We start from the raw sequence: 17,531 nt of genomic DNA on the forward strand, positions 1-17,531 counted from the left end.
ATCTTAAAAATAATTATTTAAATGCCTACACAGCTTCTTCGGCATCAAACTTGTACAATATCTGTAAAAGAATCGGGTAATTCACTAATTCAAGTTCTTAAATAGTATTGGACATATATATACATATGCAAATTGTTAATGGTTTAACAGATGGCAACATTATTTTTATGCATTTTTTACTGGTTCGCAAATTATATATATATAGAGTTTGGAATATCGGAAAAATATACAAATATTACAAATTCAACACTAAAAACATTAAAGTTAAATAGTTTTAATGTTCCAAAACGCAACATATAAAAAAGAGTATTTAAATATCATTAAATCACAGATTCAAGCACAAATAAAAGCTTGTAATAATGCTTTCTACAACTTTTAAATAACAAACTAAAATATTTACTTATATAAAGTAAATCAAACGAATTTTTTAAGCCTAAAAGTCTTTATATAAATTAGTTCCAAAATAAAATGCAACACTTGTTATTAAATTTATTAACTTTACATCAGGCATTAGATGGAATTTTTATTTCCATTCTTGATATCTTTATTTTTAAGAAGTAAAAAAGAAGTCACTGGTTCACCAGGATCAGAACCTGCTACCGGATCGAAAATCGAACTGAATGCCAGCAGCGGTCGCTCGACAATTTTTCCAGATCTAGCAACGCTGTCGCTGAGTGTCGTTCTTTTTTGTGCTGGTTTACTACGTAAAAGTGTTGCTCGCTCTGCGTTCGTGCGATAAATAAATTAGTATCATTCCCAACCGGGCGTCCAGGCGGTCGAAACGAAGGATTGACATCCAATTTCCTGGCTAACAACAATATCGAAACCAAGAGTTTGGTCCAAAGTGCGTGCGAGTGTGTTGGTGCGTTTCGCTTCGCGTGTGAGTGTGTGTGTGTGTGCGTGTGTGTCGTAGCAGCAGCGCCAGTGGAGGAAGAAGAAGCAGCAGCAACAGCAGCAGCAGCAGAAAAGGAGCAGCGGAAGAAGAAGATTGTCCAGGCACATTTGCCGGAACGGGAACGAACCCGTAACTTGGAAGGGACACAAGGCGAGAGAGCGCGTTAGTGGAGAGAGAAATGCAACAACAACCGGAGTCCGGAGGCGAGGAGAGCTGGCTGGAGGAGCAGTGTCACCGAGAAATCCACGGTCAGCACGATGAATACGAACGGGAGTTTGTGCGTCAGCGGGATAACAATCTGGGCACTGTTTGGGGAGCATTCCAGGATTCGGCCACCGCCGTTGCCCAGCTGTACAGAGGTGAGTTGATTGCGATGGAGAGGATTTGGGGTTGGGGGGGATATAGATCCCGTTATCCCTTCCAAGGGCGTAGGCTTCCATGCTTATTTTTTTGTTGCTATTCTTTGTGTTTCCATTCCGTCTGACTATCTGCGTCCGTGTGTGTGTTCGTGTGTGTGTGTGTAGTCTCTCTTCAAAAATAGTTTTGGGCGAGGTATTAATAGAACAGCCAGGAGAAAAAGAAGAAGAAGAGGAGGGGGTAGCAGCAGCCCGGCTTTCATCATGAAAATGCAACTTCCCTTTTCGCTCGCTCCTCAATACTACGCATTATCAAAATGCAGAAAGGGCTCCAGTGTTGCTTTTGTTGTTTTTGTTATGGTTTATGGGCCATGTTTTTGATGAAGGGGGGGTGGGGGAGAGGGATGCAATAGAACAGGGAGCAAAAGAACGAGAGAACGAGACGGTGCGAAAAGAGAGATGGCAAGTGCAATGGCAATCGAAAATAGGGAGAGCAAGAGAAAGAAGGGGCAGAGGCGTCGCCGTTTTGAATTTTCATGCCCCCCATTTGTTGTTGCTGGCGACTGTGGTGTTGTTGCTGTTATTGTTGATATCATTAATCAACATGTGCGTACAGGCTCATCTGTTTGCTTGCGTGCGTGTGTGTGTGAGAGAGTCGAACAGCTGTTTTGCTTTCGTCATTGTTTTCGGCTAGCGAAATACAAAACAAAATGAAGTAGGGAAAATCGCTGTGAGATTAATCTGCCATGCTCTTTGCTTTCTCATTCTTGTTTTTTTTTTCTTTTTATTTTGCTTGCAAATAACTTCGAGTGCCTATTGCCATCCCTCTTGCACCGCATTCTTCCTCTTCCTCCGGGTCGATAACGGCTCTTCTCTTGCCTTCTGTCTCCCTCTCGTCCTTTTTCGTCCTTTCGTGCAGCAGGTGTGCAAGGAGCAGGGGTCAACCGTGAAAGGAGAGAATGAGAGAGGGAAGAAACGATCGACAGGTCGTAGGTGTCTGATTCCATTGTTCACTTTCCACAAGGAAAAACGTCTTGCTGGGATTTCGTGTCCGCCATTTCATTCCACTATGTCCTTACATCCTGTATATACATATATAATAATATTTGAGGAACATAGACAAAAAATTTTTTATTTGTTTCCCAAAATTATACAAACAATAAGTTTGAGGGTAATAACTAATAAATACCAGTAGTTCGAAAAAAGCGTGTGATATAAACATAATTATTGTCGAGCATTGCACTTTTATATTCCATATTAGGGATTGGCTAGTTGAAACTGGATTCTTAGATCAATGACATCCATGCTTTCGGATCAGCAATTCCACACCAATCGATCAAATTTCAAATAAAAACGCGGAAAAAAGGGGGGAATAATGACTTATTCATATTATAGGGATAAACCCAAATATCAAATATATGACCCTCAGAAGTACGATATTGTATAATAAATAACATATTTCTCCATATTCCACAGAACGCTCATCGAACACATTTTCCTCGGATACAGGCGCCCTTTGGCTGCCCTTCCAGACCGCAGCTGGCACTGTGACAACACTCTACAAAGGTAAGTCCATGTCGCTTCTCCCAAAGCATCTGACTTGACTAATCCGATCCGTGTCCTCCGATCTCCTCCAGAATCATGTGATGGTCTCAAACGCACCAGCGACGCTGCCATTCAATGCGGCTACCAAAGACGCACTCGCGAATTGGCCGATTGGGCGCGTAGCAAAAAACGCCGCATGATACGTCGCGAGGATCTGTTGGCCTATTTGGCCGGAAAGCCACTACCGCCATCCAACTCAAATCCACATGCCAATCGTCGGTGAGTCGCCGTTGCCTTTTGCACAATTAAAACTGCTCACCTTCGTCGGTTTCTTGCAGCTCACCGAAGCCGGAGCATCACCACCAGAGCGGCAGTGGTGGCTCTGGCCTGGGATTCCACGGCTCCGGACTGGGCCTGACCGGTGGTCCGCTCACAGCTGCCGGCGGTGGGCACTTGCTGTCCGCCGGAGCTGCCGGTGGCCGTCAGGAGGTAACGGGCGGTGCCCCCGGCGGCGGAATCGGCGATGACTTGCACACGTTCAAGGAGGCCTTGGTTTTGCGGCCCCGGTTAGTATTTATCAAGCATCTGCACAACGGGGCAGACATTTGAGATTATCAAGTTCTCCAGCCACTGCAAGTTTAGCTAATACCGAAAGAAATTTTTTAACAAGACGCGGATGAGGGCAACAGGATTATAAATTTATAGACTGTCTAAAACATTCAGAAAGTTAAAATGTTGTTAGAGAAAGTAGGAATTTATGAACTTGGTTGCTCAGCAAACATTGTAGTTAGTCCAGAGCCAATTTAAAGATACCTAATCAATGTCCTTTATATTTCAGTGGCCCGGAACTATTCGCATTTGTCGCCAACGAAATAGCGCGACATTGCAAGCGTCCCGGGAGTCCCATCGACGACAAAATGGACATTTGCCACTACAGTAGTAAACGCCAGCGCTTCATGTAATCCACAAGCAATTGCAATTGCGATCCCAGCCCAAAGCCAAGCTCCCGGTCACTAAGACACCATGTAACTCCACCTCGTCTAATTGAAAATGAAAATGGAAATAAAAAGGAAAAATATAAAGGCCACTGCGAGCGAATCGAGTCGAAGGCTTGCGAGAACGAGAACATAAGTAGTAACTTGATGTTAAGATTTTCAGTTTAAGAATTGCCTACCGTATTGTTTTTTTTTTAACAAAGCAACCCACTTTTAGCCACCCACTTTGTGCACATACATGCAGCAAATGTACGTAAAACACACAAAAACCACACACATGAATAGGGTTAAGTTATGTTTTAGTTGATAGCACTTAAGCGAAAAGTCATGTCGATTGTAATGACACCAGAAGGAAGATGTTTATGTTATAAGGATAATGCCGATGGTGGGCACAAACTGTTAATCATTGTCATCATGCATTAATGCGAACGGAGTGAAAAGCTTAGGAGTACGATATCTGTTATATGCCAGCTGTGCGTCTGATTTACGATTACGATTAAGCGAAGCGGTAATAGTGAATGGTATTGTAAAATGTATAACCCACAATATATTATACATATATATATTTTTTTTTTTTTGCATTATGCAAACCACAAATGAAGCTGTGTAAATAACAACAAAATAAGAGACACCCCCCAGAAATCCGAAGCAGAAATATAATGTTACATATTTATATATATACACTCTTTGTATATGCTACTTAAAGCCGCCTCTGCCGCCTCATTTCATCCAATTTCCGAAACTTGCAGCTCAAAATGCCACAAATGTGGGTGTCCAACGAAATCGAAATTGTGCCCATAACTCATGGCGGTTGAGGGAGCTGAAAAGTCTAATGCTCGGATGTGGAAACTAAAACTAAAACTATGATGTGCAATCCGTGGTGATTGTGACTTCAAGCTAGCCAGGTTATACCAGATACCCCCCACATCTATTTATACATATATAGATAGCTATGTATATGAGTAGCATACGATGATGTAACATTGATCCACGTAGTTCGGTGAGAGAAATCCGGAGGCAGAGAATTACTAAAGCTAAATATTGAAGAGGGAAGCAAGCCGGATAAATTAATTGTGTATCGGCGCGAAGTCAAGAGTCGGGAATCGAAGTCCTATGAAAATATTGCGTTGTATTTGTATGTACTAAACTAAACGATTATTTAAAATCCGAAATCCATAAGAATGTCGAAAAACAATACCTTAATGCAAAGAACAACCGGCGAGAGATCCGAAAACAAAATTGTAAGTTAAATAAAAACGTATGAAAAAAAAGAACAGAAAAATGCAAAGCAAATGTCGTTTTTATTTAACAAGGGGCTAATTTAAACAAAGATTATAATTTAAACAAGGATTATATTTATCAGCGAACTGGAGAATATCCATATCCATTTTACCCACGAAATTAAAATAGGTGTGGAATTTTACATTGAAATTCATTGCTATTTTTATTTCGTATTTCATTAATATTAATTACATTTCTTGTATATATCTTGTGTGTGTATATATATATATATATAATTTTATTTCCATGTAATTTATGTTTCGTTTGTTGATTTTGTTGACTGCTCAAAGCTGGCGAATATGTTCGTTTCGAAGGTTATCTAAAATTAGTTACGAAAACTCAGCGAAAATATATATATCCTGTTTGCAATTCTGGCCGGTTACACTGAGAAAATATATGTGGAAAATATCGTGTAAATTTCAAAAATAGAAACTGTCAGCAGCTTTTTAATCAAAAAATAATTGGCTGTCGGTGATTAAATTCGCAAGTAAAATAGAGTCAACTCTTGTGTGCTTTCTCGTTGAAAGTAAGCAATAAATTAGCCAAAAATAACAATTAAAAAATAGCAGTTAACTGTTTCGAATACGAATACGTCCCCAGAAGACGCGAGCCGATCTTTCCACATAGTATATATATATATTTCTAAAGTTAAAGCGATGAAAATGAGTGCCGAAAGCAGCTCTTCTAATCATAAAACACTTATGGAACGAATAGAACGCGCTTTTTTTAAACTTTTCCTTTTTTTTAGGTTTTTATGTTATCTTTCAACAGCAACAGAAACGAGAGAGCATAGTTATAGGATATTGATTTGTGGTGATTTGTGGTCGGGGCTGAAACAACAATTCAGATATAGCAAGATTTACTTCTCTACAATTATGTGGTTTATTAAATACATGTGGATATTCCTTCATATTGTATATTATGTATATGTAATTCATTTGATTTACTTAAACGCTATGCATGTGTGTGCCACTTTTGAAAACAGAACAAAATATATATATATGTATATATAATGACCTGATCCCGATTGTGAACCACTCAAATAATGTGAAACCATAAAATTGATCGCTTAATTCAATTCCGATTTCAAACAATGTGATTCGCGTTTGGAAAACGGGAAACAGGTGCATAGATCTGCATAATTTCGGGTATTCCATATAAGGTAGGGGCTGTGAAACAAGTGGATCGGAGGGGGGAAGGGGGTAATTTGGAATAGAGTTAACAATAAATAAGATTGGCATGTAGTGCGTCCTATCGCTCATCTGCGGAATGTCCTTTTTTACGTGCGTGTGTAAGTACTCAAAAGTTGAATAATTCACTTTAGTTTAGCTGTTGCAGTGTTCGTGTTCGTGTGTAACTTGATTTAAGCTTAGTTTGCATATTTAATTGCATTATCTCGACGTTAACAAATTACATTTTAGTATAATTTCCATACAAATTATCGTTACTTTCACTTATACAATTAACAACCAGGCTAAATAGTTCGCTACAGATCCCCGCCCACTGAGAACTCCGCCCACGCTCATCGTACTCCTCCAATTAGAGCGAGACGCAACTACGCAGTCAGACAGAGAGAGAGTGAGAGGGAGGGAGAGTGGTGGGCGGGGAAACTAATACACAATTTCAATTGAATTATAAATCTTTAACTTTAACGCGTGACGCCTTTGCTGAATTTTATGTTCAATCTTTTGGTCTTGTTCAAAACGATAATAATTTGCTTGCAAATGGTGAATACAAAAAAAACATCTGAAGAGTCTTAAAACATAAAGTTCTGGGTGATAGGAGCGCAGCAGCAGGAGCAGCAGCAGGAACAGGATGATGTCTATCTAGAACTGCACCCAGTTGGTGTTGGACGAGTTCTGTTGTCCTTGGTTGCCGCTGGAAAACGAAGAATTGGCGATGTAATGCAGATCTAGTTGGGAATAATCCCAGTTACAACTCACCCGGCTGATGCGTAGTCGGTCCATTCGGATCCTCCAGCGGCGGGTCTGTGGGCGGTCGAAACGCCGGGACTTTGCCGTACCGTCGTGGCTGGGGCGGCGGCCGGTGGCGGAGCGATCTTTCCAAGGCCACCGGGCGGCGGTGGCAGCACGCCCGAGGAGCCTTTGTTCTTGCCAGTGCGCGAGGATCCCTCGGAGCCATCCTTTTTCTGAAACAAACAACGAAGTTCCCACACATTAAGCAAGTTTGATTCTGCGGTTTTTTGGGTTTGAAAGCGTTATCATCGGCCATAAACACAATGATCAAGTTTCAACATCTCAGCAACTCAGATTTGCTGATAAAGCAAAATGAGTGGCTCGGATGGGGGAAGTCTTCTTTCCCAGAAATAGCTGATATAGCAGCAGATTGCTTATGGCAATGATTACTTGGCATTCAAAGTCAATGCAGCTGAACCCACCGTTATCCTCATGTTGATCTTGATGGTCTCGCCCTCCTTGAATCCCAGATCCAGCTCCTGCTTGGGCTCCGTCTTCTCCTTCTCGATCTGCTCCTGGTTCTTCACCCACTTGAAGTGGTCCTGCAGCGCCACATTCAGATCGAACGAATCGGATCGATCGCCGAAGCCCAGGCCCAGGAATGCCGACCGTCCATTATCGTCCTGCACGCGGATGACAAAGTAGCGGGAGCTGTCGGAAACCGCCTCGATGGCCACGCCGGGATATGTGTCGATGGGGCAGTTGGCGAACAGGGCACCACTGGTCTTGTCCTCCAGCTTGAGGATGACGGCGGTGCCCTTGGCCACCAGTCGCATCCTGCCCGTCCAGGTGGGCTCCTTTAAGTTCCAATCTCCCGCTCTGCGAATAGGATAAATCACTTAGAATGCTACTCTTCTTCTTCTGGCGGCAATTGTATGCGCAAACTGATAAAAACGATTAAACATATTATTTAGGTCTGAAGATCTGACAGAAAATGAACGACTTTATCTGCCGTTTCTAGTCTAAGAATGCGTTCAGTTTCCATGCTATCGGCTAGAAATTCCATTACTTGGCAAAATTACGAGAATATAGGGTGTTGTTGTAGTTGTAAGAAGTTAATAGATCTTATAAACTCCACTTAAGATCACGACGATCAGGGATTTGAGAGGAATTCTTGCATATTATGATCCTAAGATTATATATGTATATACAGAAATAATTGCTACAGAGAGATAATTGATATTACGATATATTTAAGCCAATAGAAAATCCGCTGGAATGTGGTTCTTTGTGGATTAATTCGCCTGGCATTCGATTAATGGATCGTTCGCAGCCATTTAATTGTAGTATACCCCCAATATTTGAGTTATTTCGATAATTTGTGTTATTTGCTCACCTGAGCGCAGTTAACTGTGAAATGAACAGCAACAAAAGGAAAACAAAGAGAGTGGCTGCAAATAGCAACAATTACACGCACGCCAGCGAAGCTTTTTCGCTGCCCCCCATTTCTTTCTGTGTGTTTATCTGTTTTTTTTTTTTTGTGTGTTTTTGTTTTTGGCTCCCTGATACGTGTAAGTGTAAATGTTCAACAATAATTCAGGGAAAAAAAATCAATTGGAATTGAACTTCACAGTCTCAGCAGCAGAAGTCGTGCTGCCTTTAACCTTGACTTTTCTTAGAAAAACATAATTAATGCATTCCCGCACACTTATATATTTAGTTATATGTGCAGCGAGTGGGCGTTGAAATGCACGAAGAACTTTCAATTTTGAGGGCAGAAAATCAAAAGAAAGGGGCGAAAAAAAGTAGTCATCTGGCTTGCCAGCCGATTTGTCGACTTACCTGTAGCCTCGATTGCTCGCACGGGGCGGTATTTTGTAGATAAACACCTCCGGCTTCACGATCAGCACACTTTCGTATTCCATCTTATTCGAAGTTCAGATAAATTTGATTTTGTTTATTATCTGAATCTTGCCAAGTGTTTTTTTAAGCTTTAGCCAGTGTGACCGGCGGGCGATAGTCTACATATGCCAAGCGACCCTCGAAAATATACCAACACAAAAGTGGTGAACATTATTTTTAAATTTATATTTAAAAACTATTAAATTAATTAAATGGTTAAGCATTTACAGTTCAAAGCTTATGTTTTTTGGAAAATTACAATCTTATAGTTGAGCTATCACTGAAATTTGTGTCATTGTTTTTTAGTAGTTTTTATTGAATACCAGTGTGGCTGCAACCAATAAAATGGGGACCAATCAAAAGGTGATGAATAATCGAGTGCGTATTGTTGTGGTTGGCGATTCAGGTAAATAATGGGCTCCAAACGCTCTCCGTGCCACTAATCCTCTCGAGAATTCTCCCTACACAGGTGTGGGCAAGACCTCCCTGACGCACCTGATCACCCACAATGAATCCCTCATCCGGCCCGGCTGGACGGTGGGCTGCAACATCCAGGTGAAGATGCATCCGTTCAGGGAGGGCACCTCCCGCGAGTGTCCCTACTTCGTGGAGCTGTTCGATGTTGGGGGCTCGCTGAACCACAAGAACACGCGCAGCGTCTTCTACTCGGGCATCGATGGGATCATTCTGGTGCACGACCTCACCAACGCCAAGTCGCAGAGGCAGCTGATCGACTGGCTGTACGAGATCGTCAACAAGGAGGGCAAGGATACGAACAAATCGAACGGCAACTCCATGCCGCCATCGCCGTCCAGCCCGCTGAGCAGCTGCTCATCGGACACCCCCGGCACGGACGGCCACATTCTCTTCGACATGGAGGAGTTTATGGGCGCCACGCAATCGCCCATCCTGGTCATGGGCACCAAACTGGACCTAATGGACGAGAAGCGCCACCCTAAGATGGGGGTGAAGAAGCCGGGCGGAATAGGTGCCTCCTAATATGACATATAACAAATGCTTCCTCCTTACGTTTATCCATTTTATTATCCCCCCAGCCGATAAGTGTGGAGCCGAGGAGATTTGGCTAAATTGTCGCAACAGTCGCAGCCTGGCCGCTGGAACGACTGATGCCGTGAAACTGTCCCGCTTCTTTGACCGCGTTATCGAAAAGCGCAAGGCGCTGCGCGCAGCCCTTGCATTTGGAGTGAGCAGCCCCAACGCCGTCAGTCCGCCCGACAGGCGACGTTTTGGCCCGACCAGTGACAAAATGGAAGCCAGCGTCTTGCCCCTCCTGGATACCAACGACCTCAAATGACTTATCCATTCAATTCAGTAGTTCTAAGTCGGGTTGTATATATCGTACGAGAAGCATTAAAGAAAGCATGATTAAATCAGACTTGCTGTTGTTAAGGAAATGTCATAAATTGGAAATCCCTTAGGTGCACGTTTTGAGCAAATCTCGATACCAGTCGGGCAGTATTTGGTGTTCCGCACCGCGCAGCACTTCGTAGTTGGCGCGCTTATCGCTAAAAGTCACCTGGACCACCGCAAACGGATCGTTAATGGTCAGCAGCAGCTTCTTAAGATTGTGCAGAAACTGTTCCAGGTACCAAACCATTGCCGATGGACTCCACGGCTTGTTGCGGGTCAGTGTGGGCACATCGATCTTATCGATCTTCTGCATCATGCCCTTGGTGTCGCGCAGTCCCACGTAGAGCGTCGTGATGTCCACCAGGAATGACTGACTCCACCAGTTAGCAGACTTGAACGAATTGAAGCTGCGCGTTTGGTACTTGTTCATATTCAAGGCGCTGGTCTTCAGCTCCACGAATTTCAAGGATTCGAGCACTTTGCGATCTTTGAAGTCACTATGGGATTCGTGTAAGTGTATACACAAATAAAGAATGGTTGGACCATTAATCATTCGTATGTATTTAAACCCTGGACCACTCACACTGGCTCCATGCTGTCCACACAGTCCAATTCGGCGCCGTATAGCATCGAAATCCCGGCCAGATTAGTGTGGAACACGCCCATGAACTCCTCTGCCTCGTTGACCGGCACATTGGTCACCGGTTTGCCCTGCGCCTGGGCACTGGTCAGGTACTGCTCGAACTTGAAGCCCCAGGAGCACATGTCCCGCTGTGCCTTGGTCATGTTCGCGTTCTCCAGCTGCTGCTCTAAGGTTTCCTCCTTGCACATGTAGATGTTGCCGTTCAGGAGCGTCGCCTTGACGCGGAAAGTGCGATTATCATACTGGAGGCACATTATCTGCCGCAAAATGCCGCGCAGCGTTACAAAGTCGCTGTCCAGCCGTAGATATCCTGCATCGGAGCTCCCCTGGAGGAGCAGCTCCTTCTGGTGATGCTTGATGTAGAGCAGCATATTTTCCAGATCACGTTTGCCGTTCTCGACGGGCTTGCGGATCACATCCTCTATACCCCCGTTAAGATCGAACGGCAGCGGTGGCCACGGTTGACCAGCCAAGTAGCTGGCGCAGCTGGCGTCGTCCACATATTCCCGGCTAGCGTTTATGCTGCACACGCCGATGCACTCCGGGTGGCTAATCGAGGGAAACGGCCTATTGTACATAGCGCCCAGCCGGTGCTGCTTCCAGGGCACACTGATGAAGCCCGTGTTCTCGCTCATTTCCTTCGCCTCCACGGATTTTCCAAGTTCAAACAGTAATAATCCGGGAAATCAAGCTTTTAAATGTAGAGGTGGAGAAACATTGACGCTAACATCGAAAAATCATAACCATCTCTATTTTCCAAGAATCATCGATGTTTTTCCATCTCTAAGAAAAGAGTTTAAATTGTAAGTATTAATAATTTTCCATATTTTTTTTAATTATTAATAGCATATAGCAAATGTAATGTGACTTGCTGGTGGTGTCGGCATTGATGATTCTCCACCTCTAAATAGGCGGGCTAAGGCCTTCGCTCATTGTTGCGGTGAGAATCAAGTGTAGGGGATTATTATCGAAAGCTAAATTGTATTAAAAATGGAAATATATATCTGATGAGTATGTGCTTATTTATTTAAATTTAATGAGTGAACACTTATGATGATAAAACCTCGATTAAGAGTAGAATTCTTGACTCTTCGACTTGCTTCATATTTTGTTTGAGCACGTCTATTCACCACGAGGTATTTACAGGCTTAAATCAAACAATTTGTGTGACCACAGTCATGGAAATCTAAGAATATACTAAATACCAAAATAACACGAAATCCAGTTCGGTTTTGTTCTTAAATTTGTTTTTATGTTTATTTGTAACCACCAAACGTGGCTGGCAAATGAAGCATCTCATGGAGGATCCCTCGGTCCTGGCCGACCTGCAGGTGCTGCCGGATAAGACCGGTGGTGTACAGGATCAACAAGAGGCCGCCAAGTATCCTGCAGAGAATTCCGTGACCGACAGAGATTTGCCGGCTGCTGAAGGCGATTTGCTAAGCGATAAGGATACTCTGGGCCAGCTGGCCTGCAGTCTGTACAAGCTGTCCAAAAACGACCACATAGTCATCGATCGGTGGGTAGTAATCCCTTTTTTTTAGTGCTTTCATTCACCTTCTCTGATCACTTTCCGTAATCTTTGAATCCTGTGCAGAAAGCGCCATCAGGTGATTCGCACGGATGCGGCGACACAACAGATAACGATTTACCGCTGTCCGGATCCTGCCGTCATGGGAATTCGCCCGGCGGTAGAGAAAAATGACCAGAATCCGCCGCCCAAAGTGGGTAGACCATCGAAAAAAGCCTGTGCGGTTGCCACAGCTCCTGTGGCGAAAAAACCAACACTAGCGGAGCAAAAACCTCCTCCCGACATCCATCGCACTAGATCCGGTCGCCAGGTGCGCAGCTTGATGCCACAGCCCGCTCCCGTGACCAGTGGCTCAGCGGTGGAGCCAAGTTCTGTCCGGATGCTTGAGATGCTGGTGGCCGACTTGCGGGACAAGGACTACAAGGCACCCATGGCAGCGCCGAAAAGCACGAGTGTTAGCAGCAGCGTCAGTATAAGCCAGGAGCCGACCACAACGACAACCACCCAACGAGCCGTGCCCAAAAATGCCGTTTGTCCCGGCTGTGGAAAGATCTTTTTGGGACGCCGTCTGCAGCGTCACTTTGTCAAATTCCCAGAGCACATGCCGCGTCCGGTCGAGCAGACACCACCTGTAGCTGCAGCTGCAGCCACAGTACCATCAACAGCGCCTCCTTCCTCGACGCCATCGCTGTTCGGCCTTCTGACCGCCCAACTGCAGCGGCATTCGCATCTCAGCGAGGAACAGCGCTCTGATCTCTTTCTTAACGAACTTAACGACTTTGTGGAGCAGCTGCAGTTGCGCAGCCAACGGCTTATACGGAATACCTCTGGACTACATTTTGTAAATGCACGAATTGCACGAGTTTTGGGCATACCCGAGGGACAGTATGCGCTGGATATGTCCGCCATGGAGTCGCCGCTGGCACCGATGCCGGAATCAGAGGGAGCAGCCTTGGTTGCCGGCAGCGGTAGTGAAGGAGCCCGCAATCTGGTGGTCTACGCAGAGTTGAGCATGTCGCTGGACGATCCGCTCACTGACGAGGCTGCACAGCATCTCAATCTATCGGCGGGCGGTCAACTTCATCCGCCTTCCGAGGAGAGTCTGCTTAGAAATGTCAGCGATCTTATGCAGCCGCCAGTGGCAACTGCTCCTCCGACTGTGAACCATGGCTACGATCATGCCAGCGATAATGCCGTGGAGGCCCTGACCATGAAGGAAACGCCCAACACGGAGGCCATTCTCGATCTCAACGTGGACTTCTTCCAGTTCAATCCGAACTAGCAATGGAGATGAAGAATCCTATGATAGAGTGAAAGGTATTTCAACTACTTTTTATCTTGAACACAGAAAATGTTCTAAAATATGAAAGTTTAAAACATTTATTTTATTTTCATGCATATTATTGCATGAAGAAAGTCTCTGAAAATTGAAACGAACTTTTCTACGTAGATTATTAATGGATAAATATGTAAATATAGAAATAAGGGATCTCTTAGATACATTTTTGTATGGTATTTTGAATTTTTATTGAATATTAATATTGAAATTGTATAATTTTAAAAGTAACCAAATGAAAAGCCAAATATCTCGGCCAATGTAAATGGTTGAGTGGCAAAAACGCCGCATGTTGATGGAGATTATTTATGAAGTACTTAACTGGCTAACGAAAGATGCCTATTAAATGAATTAAGCATCCCAGAGTTTTGAAATTGATGCGTTATTATTTGCTGGAACATTTGGCGGTGATTTAAAAATCTTGGCCAATTTAGTTTAATGTACATATGCTGCTTTTCATATTTCTGTTTACTGCACATCAATTAAATTGATCGCAATTTTAATGGCGTTCAGCTAAATGGTAAATTTCTGCGAAAACATATTGCTTTTAGTACAAAGCTGCTGCTAAAATAAATCCCTTTCAATACACCTGTGTGTATTATAATTTCCAGAATATCTCTATTGAAAAGCGTGCGTGTATCCATGTTTACTTTCAGGTGTAAAGTTTATTTGCCACCATGTAATCGTATTTTCTGGCCATCCGCTTGACTTTCGAAATTCGCGGAGGATGGCAATGGGGTGGCTAAAATCAATTTGGCAGTTATCACTGCAAATGGACGACCGTGTTTGCCCTGGTTCAATATGATTTAAGCTGATGACCGCCATGGAATTGCACCTGAAAGTGCCGTCCACTTGGATGGTAGCCAGCGAGTGACCTATAAATAGTGCAGATCCAAGGAAGTGCGGACGCAGTGCATCATGAGGACGTTGACGGAGAGCAGGCGGCGCCACAGTGGCTCCTCGGCGTGCAAAAAGGACTCCGAGTCGGATGACGATGAGAATACCATGTGTAGCAGGGCGGCCATCAAGAGAAGTGTGGTCTACTATCTCAAGAACAGCACTCTCCATGGATTAAAGTACATCGCCGAAGAGAGCATCACCATTCCGGAACGGTACGTAAGCAAGGTAGCCGAATCGATCAGCCTGTCCGTCCGTATGAACGCAGAGATCGCGGACACTAAAAACTTATAATTCTTATTTTATATCGCCTTTCAGCATCTTTTTTGGTCTTGCCTTTGTGCTGGTGGTAATCCTTTCTGGGTTCTTCATATCCAACGTGTACGTAAAGTGGAGTGCCTCGCCCATAATCATTTCGACCAGTGCCAAGCAAAAGCTGACCAGCAATATGCCCTTTCCGGCGATCACGATCTGTAATCTCAACCAGGCGCTGCTCAGCAAAGTGGATCGCATCGGTCGGACCAGCACGAATTTCTCGCTGCTAATGGGTCTGTGTGACCAGGGCGGGGACACGACCATCTCGTACATCGGCACCTGGAAGTACTTCAAAGCGATCCTGGTGGACGTCGCCCAGCCGTGCGAGAAAATGCTGCTGTACTGCAGCTTCGGATCGCGGGAGGAGGACTGCTCCTGGCTCTTCACCTCCATACTGACGGACGATGGGCTGTGCTGCAACTTCAATGCCCTGCATCCGTCGTATCTTATACGGAACTACAGTGACGATGTGCGGCTGGAGACGGCTCATCCGAATACACGCTATGAGCCCATCGATTGGACACCGGAGAAGGGTTATGCCCGCAATTTGCCAGAGTTCTACTTTCCGCGCACCTCGGGTGGCACGGGCATTCGCATGGGTCTAACCGTCGTGCTGAACGCCTCCATAGCGGAGTACTACTGCACCAAGTCGATGAGTGTCGGTTTCAAGGTGGGATGCGACGCATAGTATTTGGTCAACTATTTACTACTGTTTGTATAAATCCGCTTTGAAGGTCCTCGTGCACAATCCCGCCGAACTGCCGAAAGTGAGCAACTATGGCTTCGTTGTGACCGCGGGACGCGAGGCACGGATACCCATCGAACCCGTCTACGAGGATGCCCTGCCCACGATACGGTCCATCAAGAAATCGGTGCGTCGCTGCCTCTTCTCCGATGAGAATGACCTGGCCTACTATCGGACATATTCGCGTAAGAACTGCGAGCTGGAGTGCGAGGCGAAGTTGCTGCTCCGCGAGTGCAGCTGTGTGCTGTACTATCTGCCCCGGATCGATCCGCTGGCCAGGGTGTGCGGACCCAACGATAATCAGTGCACGGATCGGGTGCAAACCGAGATTGAGTCCTCGCTGACGAATCTATCCTGCGAGAGCTGCTGGCCGGGTTGCTTCGAGCTCACCTACAAGGCCACACTTTCGACGGCGTCGATCGTTTCGGATCCACGATTTCAGGCCGGCGAGAATCTACCCGACAATATCTTCCACGGACCATATAGCAATGCCAGCGAGATTTCGATACTGCACTTCTACTACATGACCAACATATTTCGCAGCACCACCAAATCCGAGATGTTTGGCTTTACCGAATTCTTGTGTGAGTTCTTGTTCTTCGAACATAATGGAAAAGAGGTTCAAAACTAAGATACTTTCTTTTAAGATGCTTAATGTAGAAATGTAATTGCTCTTAATTATATTTTATTTTGTAACTTTCCAGCTAATACGGGTGGCCTCTTGGGACTTTTCATGGGCTTCAGCATTTTCTCGGTGATCGAGATCTTCTTCTACATCACTGTCCGTCCGTACTGCGCCTCGCGGACACTCCGGCAGCGCCACAAACGCCGCCTGCAGCAGCTGCGCTGGCTGACGCCGGTCCGGTTGCCCGTCCGCAGAGCACTGCGCCGCAATCGAGGTGGTCTGCTCCGGAATCCGCCGCCGCCGGCGTACAGTGATCTGCAGAAGAGCCGCGGAAAACTGGACAAGCCGGAGGCAGGCAAGCGGAGACTTTGGCGGATGCTGCAAGTGCGGCCAGTGGATCGGGTGAATGAGGAACTGCCCACCTATCCCTACTTGGACTAAGTTTATGTTTAGAAAACACCCGTTCACTTTACTAAAAACAAAAAAAGTAAGCTGAAAGCAATAAAGTTGCTTCATATTTGATAGTTATTATAGAACAAATGTTGTTGCGATGCAATAAAAAATCTTATTAAAAACTAAAGAATACAATGGCACAGAAAATTTAATATTCTTAAATGGAAACACTGAAATTTCTCTCTCTGTAGCCACGTTTCCCATATTCTTATTTATTGTTCTTCTTGCATAGTCGAATGTTTATGGCCCAGAAAACAGTACAACAATAAATAAATCCACGGCAAAGACAACAAAAAATAAAGGGCAACGAACGCTGAATCCACGGGTAAAATGACCTCAGTTGACACTGAAAAAAAAACTATATCTGTTTGAAGAAACAACAAAAAGCCTAGTTTAATAAATGCAGTTAAAAGTGCGACATTTATGGGCCTTGCACTAAGAAAGAATGTCTAGTTCATATTCATAGCACTTATAGGACTTACCCACTTTTTCGCTGCGTGTAGGTAGGCTGCGCCGGAAATTCGGACTGCGCCCTCTGCGATTGCGGATATCGGCTAATGGCGCTAATCGCCACGCGACTTCAATTTTAATTGATACCCAACTCAGTTTCTACCGCTGCCCTTACAAAGTGAAAAAGGAAACAACGCTTGGTTATAAAATAAATTAAAATATTAAATACATACATTTTTTATAAATATTTTCACGCATTTTTATATATACTACAA

General features: G+C 44.5%; 6 protein-coding genes across 7 annotated transcripts; 4 read left to right on the forward strand and 2 right to left on the reverse strand.

Annotated features, from left to right (window-relative positions):
- The first annotated feature begins 646 nt into the window (after positions 1-646).
- LOC6617995 (UPF0472 protein C16orf72 homolog) lies at positions 647-5,627 on the forward strand. Its single transcript, XM_002042267.2, has 5 exons — positions 647-1,254; positions 2,728-2,817; positions 2,889-3,075; positions 3,135-3,362; positions 3,635-5,627. Exons 1-5 carry the CDS (start codon positions 1,074-1,076, stop codon positions 3,756-3,758), a joined length of 810 nt encoding a protein of 269 aa, XP_002042303.1. The 5' UTR covers positions 647-1,073; the 3' UTR covers positions 3,759-5,627.
- Positions 5,628-6,418: 791 nt separating this feature from the next.
- Positions 6,419-9,006, reverse strand: LOC6617996 (NECAP-like protein CG9132). The gene is made up of 4 exons (XM_002042268.2): positions 8,831-9,006; positions 7,471-7,867; positions 7,016-7,221; positions 6,419-6,950 (listed from the first exon to the last, which is right to left on the reverse strand). Exons 1-4 carry the CDS (start codon positions 8,911-8,913, stop codon positions 6,899-6,901), a joined length of 738 nt encoding a protein of 245 aa, XP_002042304.1. The 5' UTR covers positions 8,914-9,006; the 3' UTR covers positions 6,419-6,898.
- Positions 9,007-9,196: 190 nt separating this feature from the next.
- On the forward strand, positions 9,197-10,286 carry LOC6617997 (rab-like protein 3). The gene is made up of 3 exons (XM_002042269.2): positions 9,197-9,296; positions 9,360-9,878; positions 9,946-10,286. Exons 1-3 carry the CDS (start codon positions 9,236-9,238, stop codon positions 10,203-10,205), a joined length of 840 nt encoding a protein of 279 aa, XP_002042305.1. The 5' UTR covers positions 9,197-9,235; the 3' UTR covers positions 10,206-10,286.
- Positions 10,219-11,621, reverse strand: LOC6617998 (decapping nuclease DXO homolog). Its single transcript, XM_002042270.2, has 2 exons — positions 10,845-11,621; positions 10,219-10,758 (listed from the first exon to the last, which is right to left on the reverse strand). The coding sequence occupies exons 1-2, from the start codon at positions 11,537-11,539 to the stop codon at positions 10,326-10,328; spliced, it is 1,128 nt and encodes a 375-aa protein (XP_002042306.1). The 5' UTR covers positions 11,540-11,621; the 3' UTR covers positions 10,219-10,325.
- Positions 11,622-12,115: 494 nt separating this feature from the next.
- Positions 12,116-14,512, forward strand: LOC6617999. 2 transcript variants are annotated; one of them, XM_032725726.1, is made up of 3 exons: positions 12,116-12,423; positions 12,502-13,752; positions 14,428-14,512. In XM_032725726.1, the coding sequence occupies exons 1-2, from the start codon at positions 12,191-12,193 to the stop codon at positions 13,715-13,717; spliced, it is 1,449 nt and encodes a 482-aa protein (XP_032581617.1). In that variant the 5' UTR covers positions 12,116-12,190; the 3' UTR covers positions 13,718-13,752; positions 14,428-14,512. The 2 variants fall into 2 exon arrangements, with proteins under 2 accessions (XP_032581617.1, XP_002042307.1); XM_002042271.2 differs by lacking the exon at positions 14,428-14,512 and having other exon boundaries at positions 12,502-14,145.
- Positions 14,513-14,673: 161 nt separating this feature from the next.
- Positions 14,674-16,933, forward strand: LOC6618000 (pickpocket protein 28). The gene is made up of 4 exons (XM_002042272.2): positions 14,674-14,883; positions 14,987-15,653; positions 15,718-16,312; positions 16,433-16,933. The coding sequence occupies exons 1-4, from the start codon at positions 14,690-14,692 to the stop codon at positions 16,792-16,794; spliced, it is 1,818 nt and encodes a 605-aa protein (XP_002042308.1). The 5' UTR covers positions 14,674-14,689; the 3' UTR covers positions 16,795-16,933.
- Positions 16,934-17,531: the final 598 nt, after the last annotated feature.

The sequence above is a fragment of the Drosophila sechellia genome, chromosome X (genome assembly GCF_004382195.2).
Source record: "Drosophila sechellia strain sech25 chromosome X, ASM438219v1, whole genome shotgun sequence".
In the NCBI taxonomy this organism is placed as follows: Eukaryota; Metazoa; Arthropoda; class Insecta; order Diptera; family Drosophilidae; genus Drosophila; species Drosophila sechellia.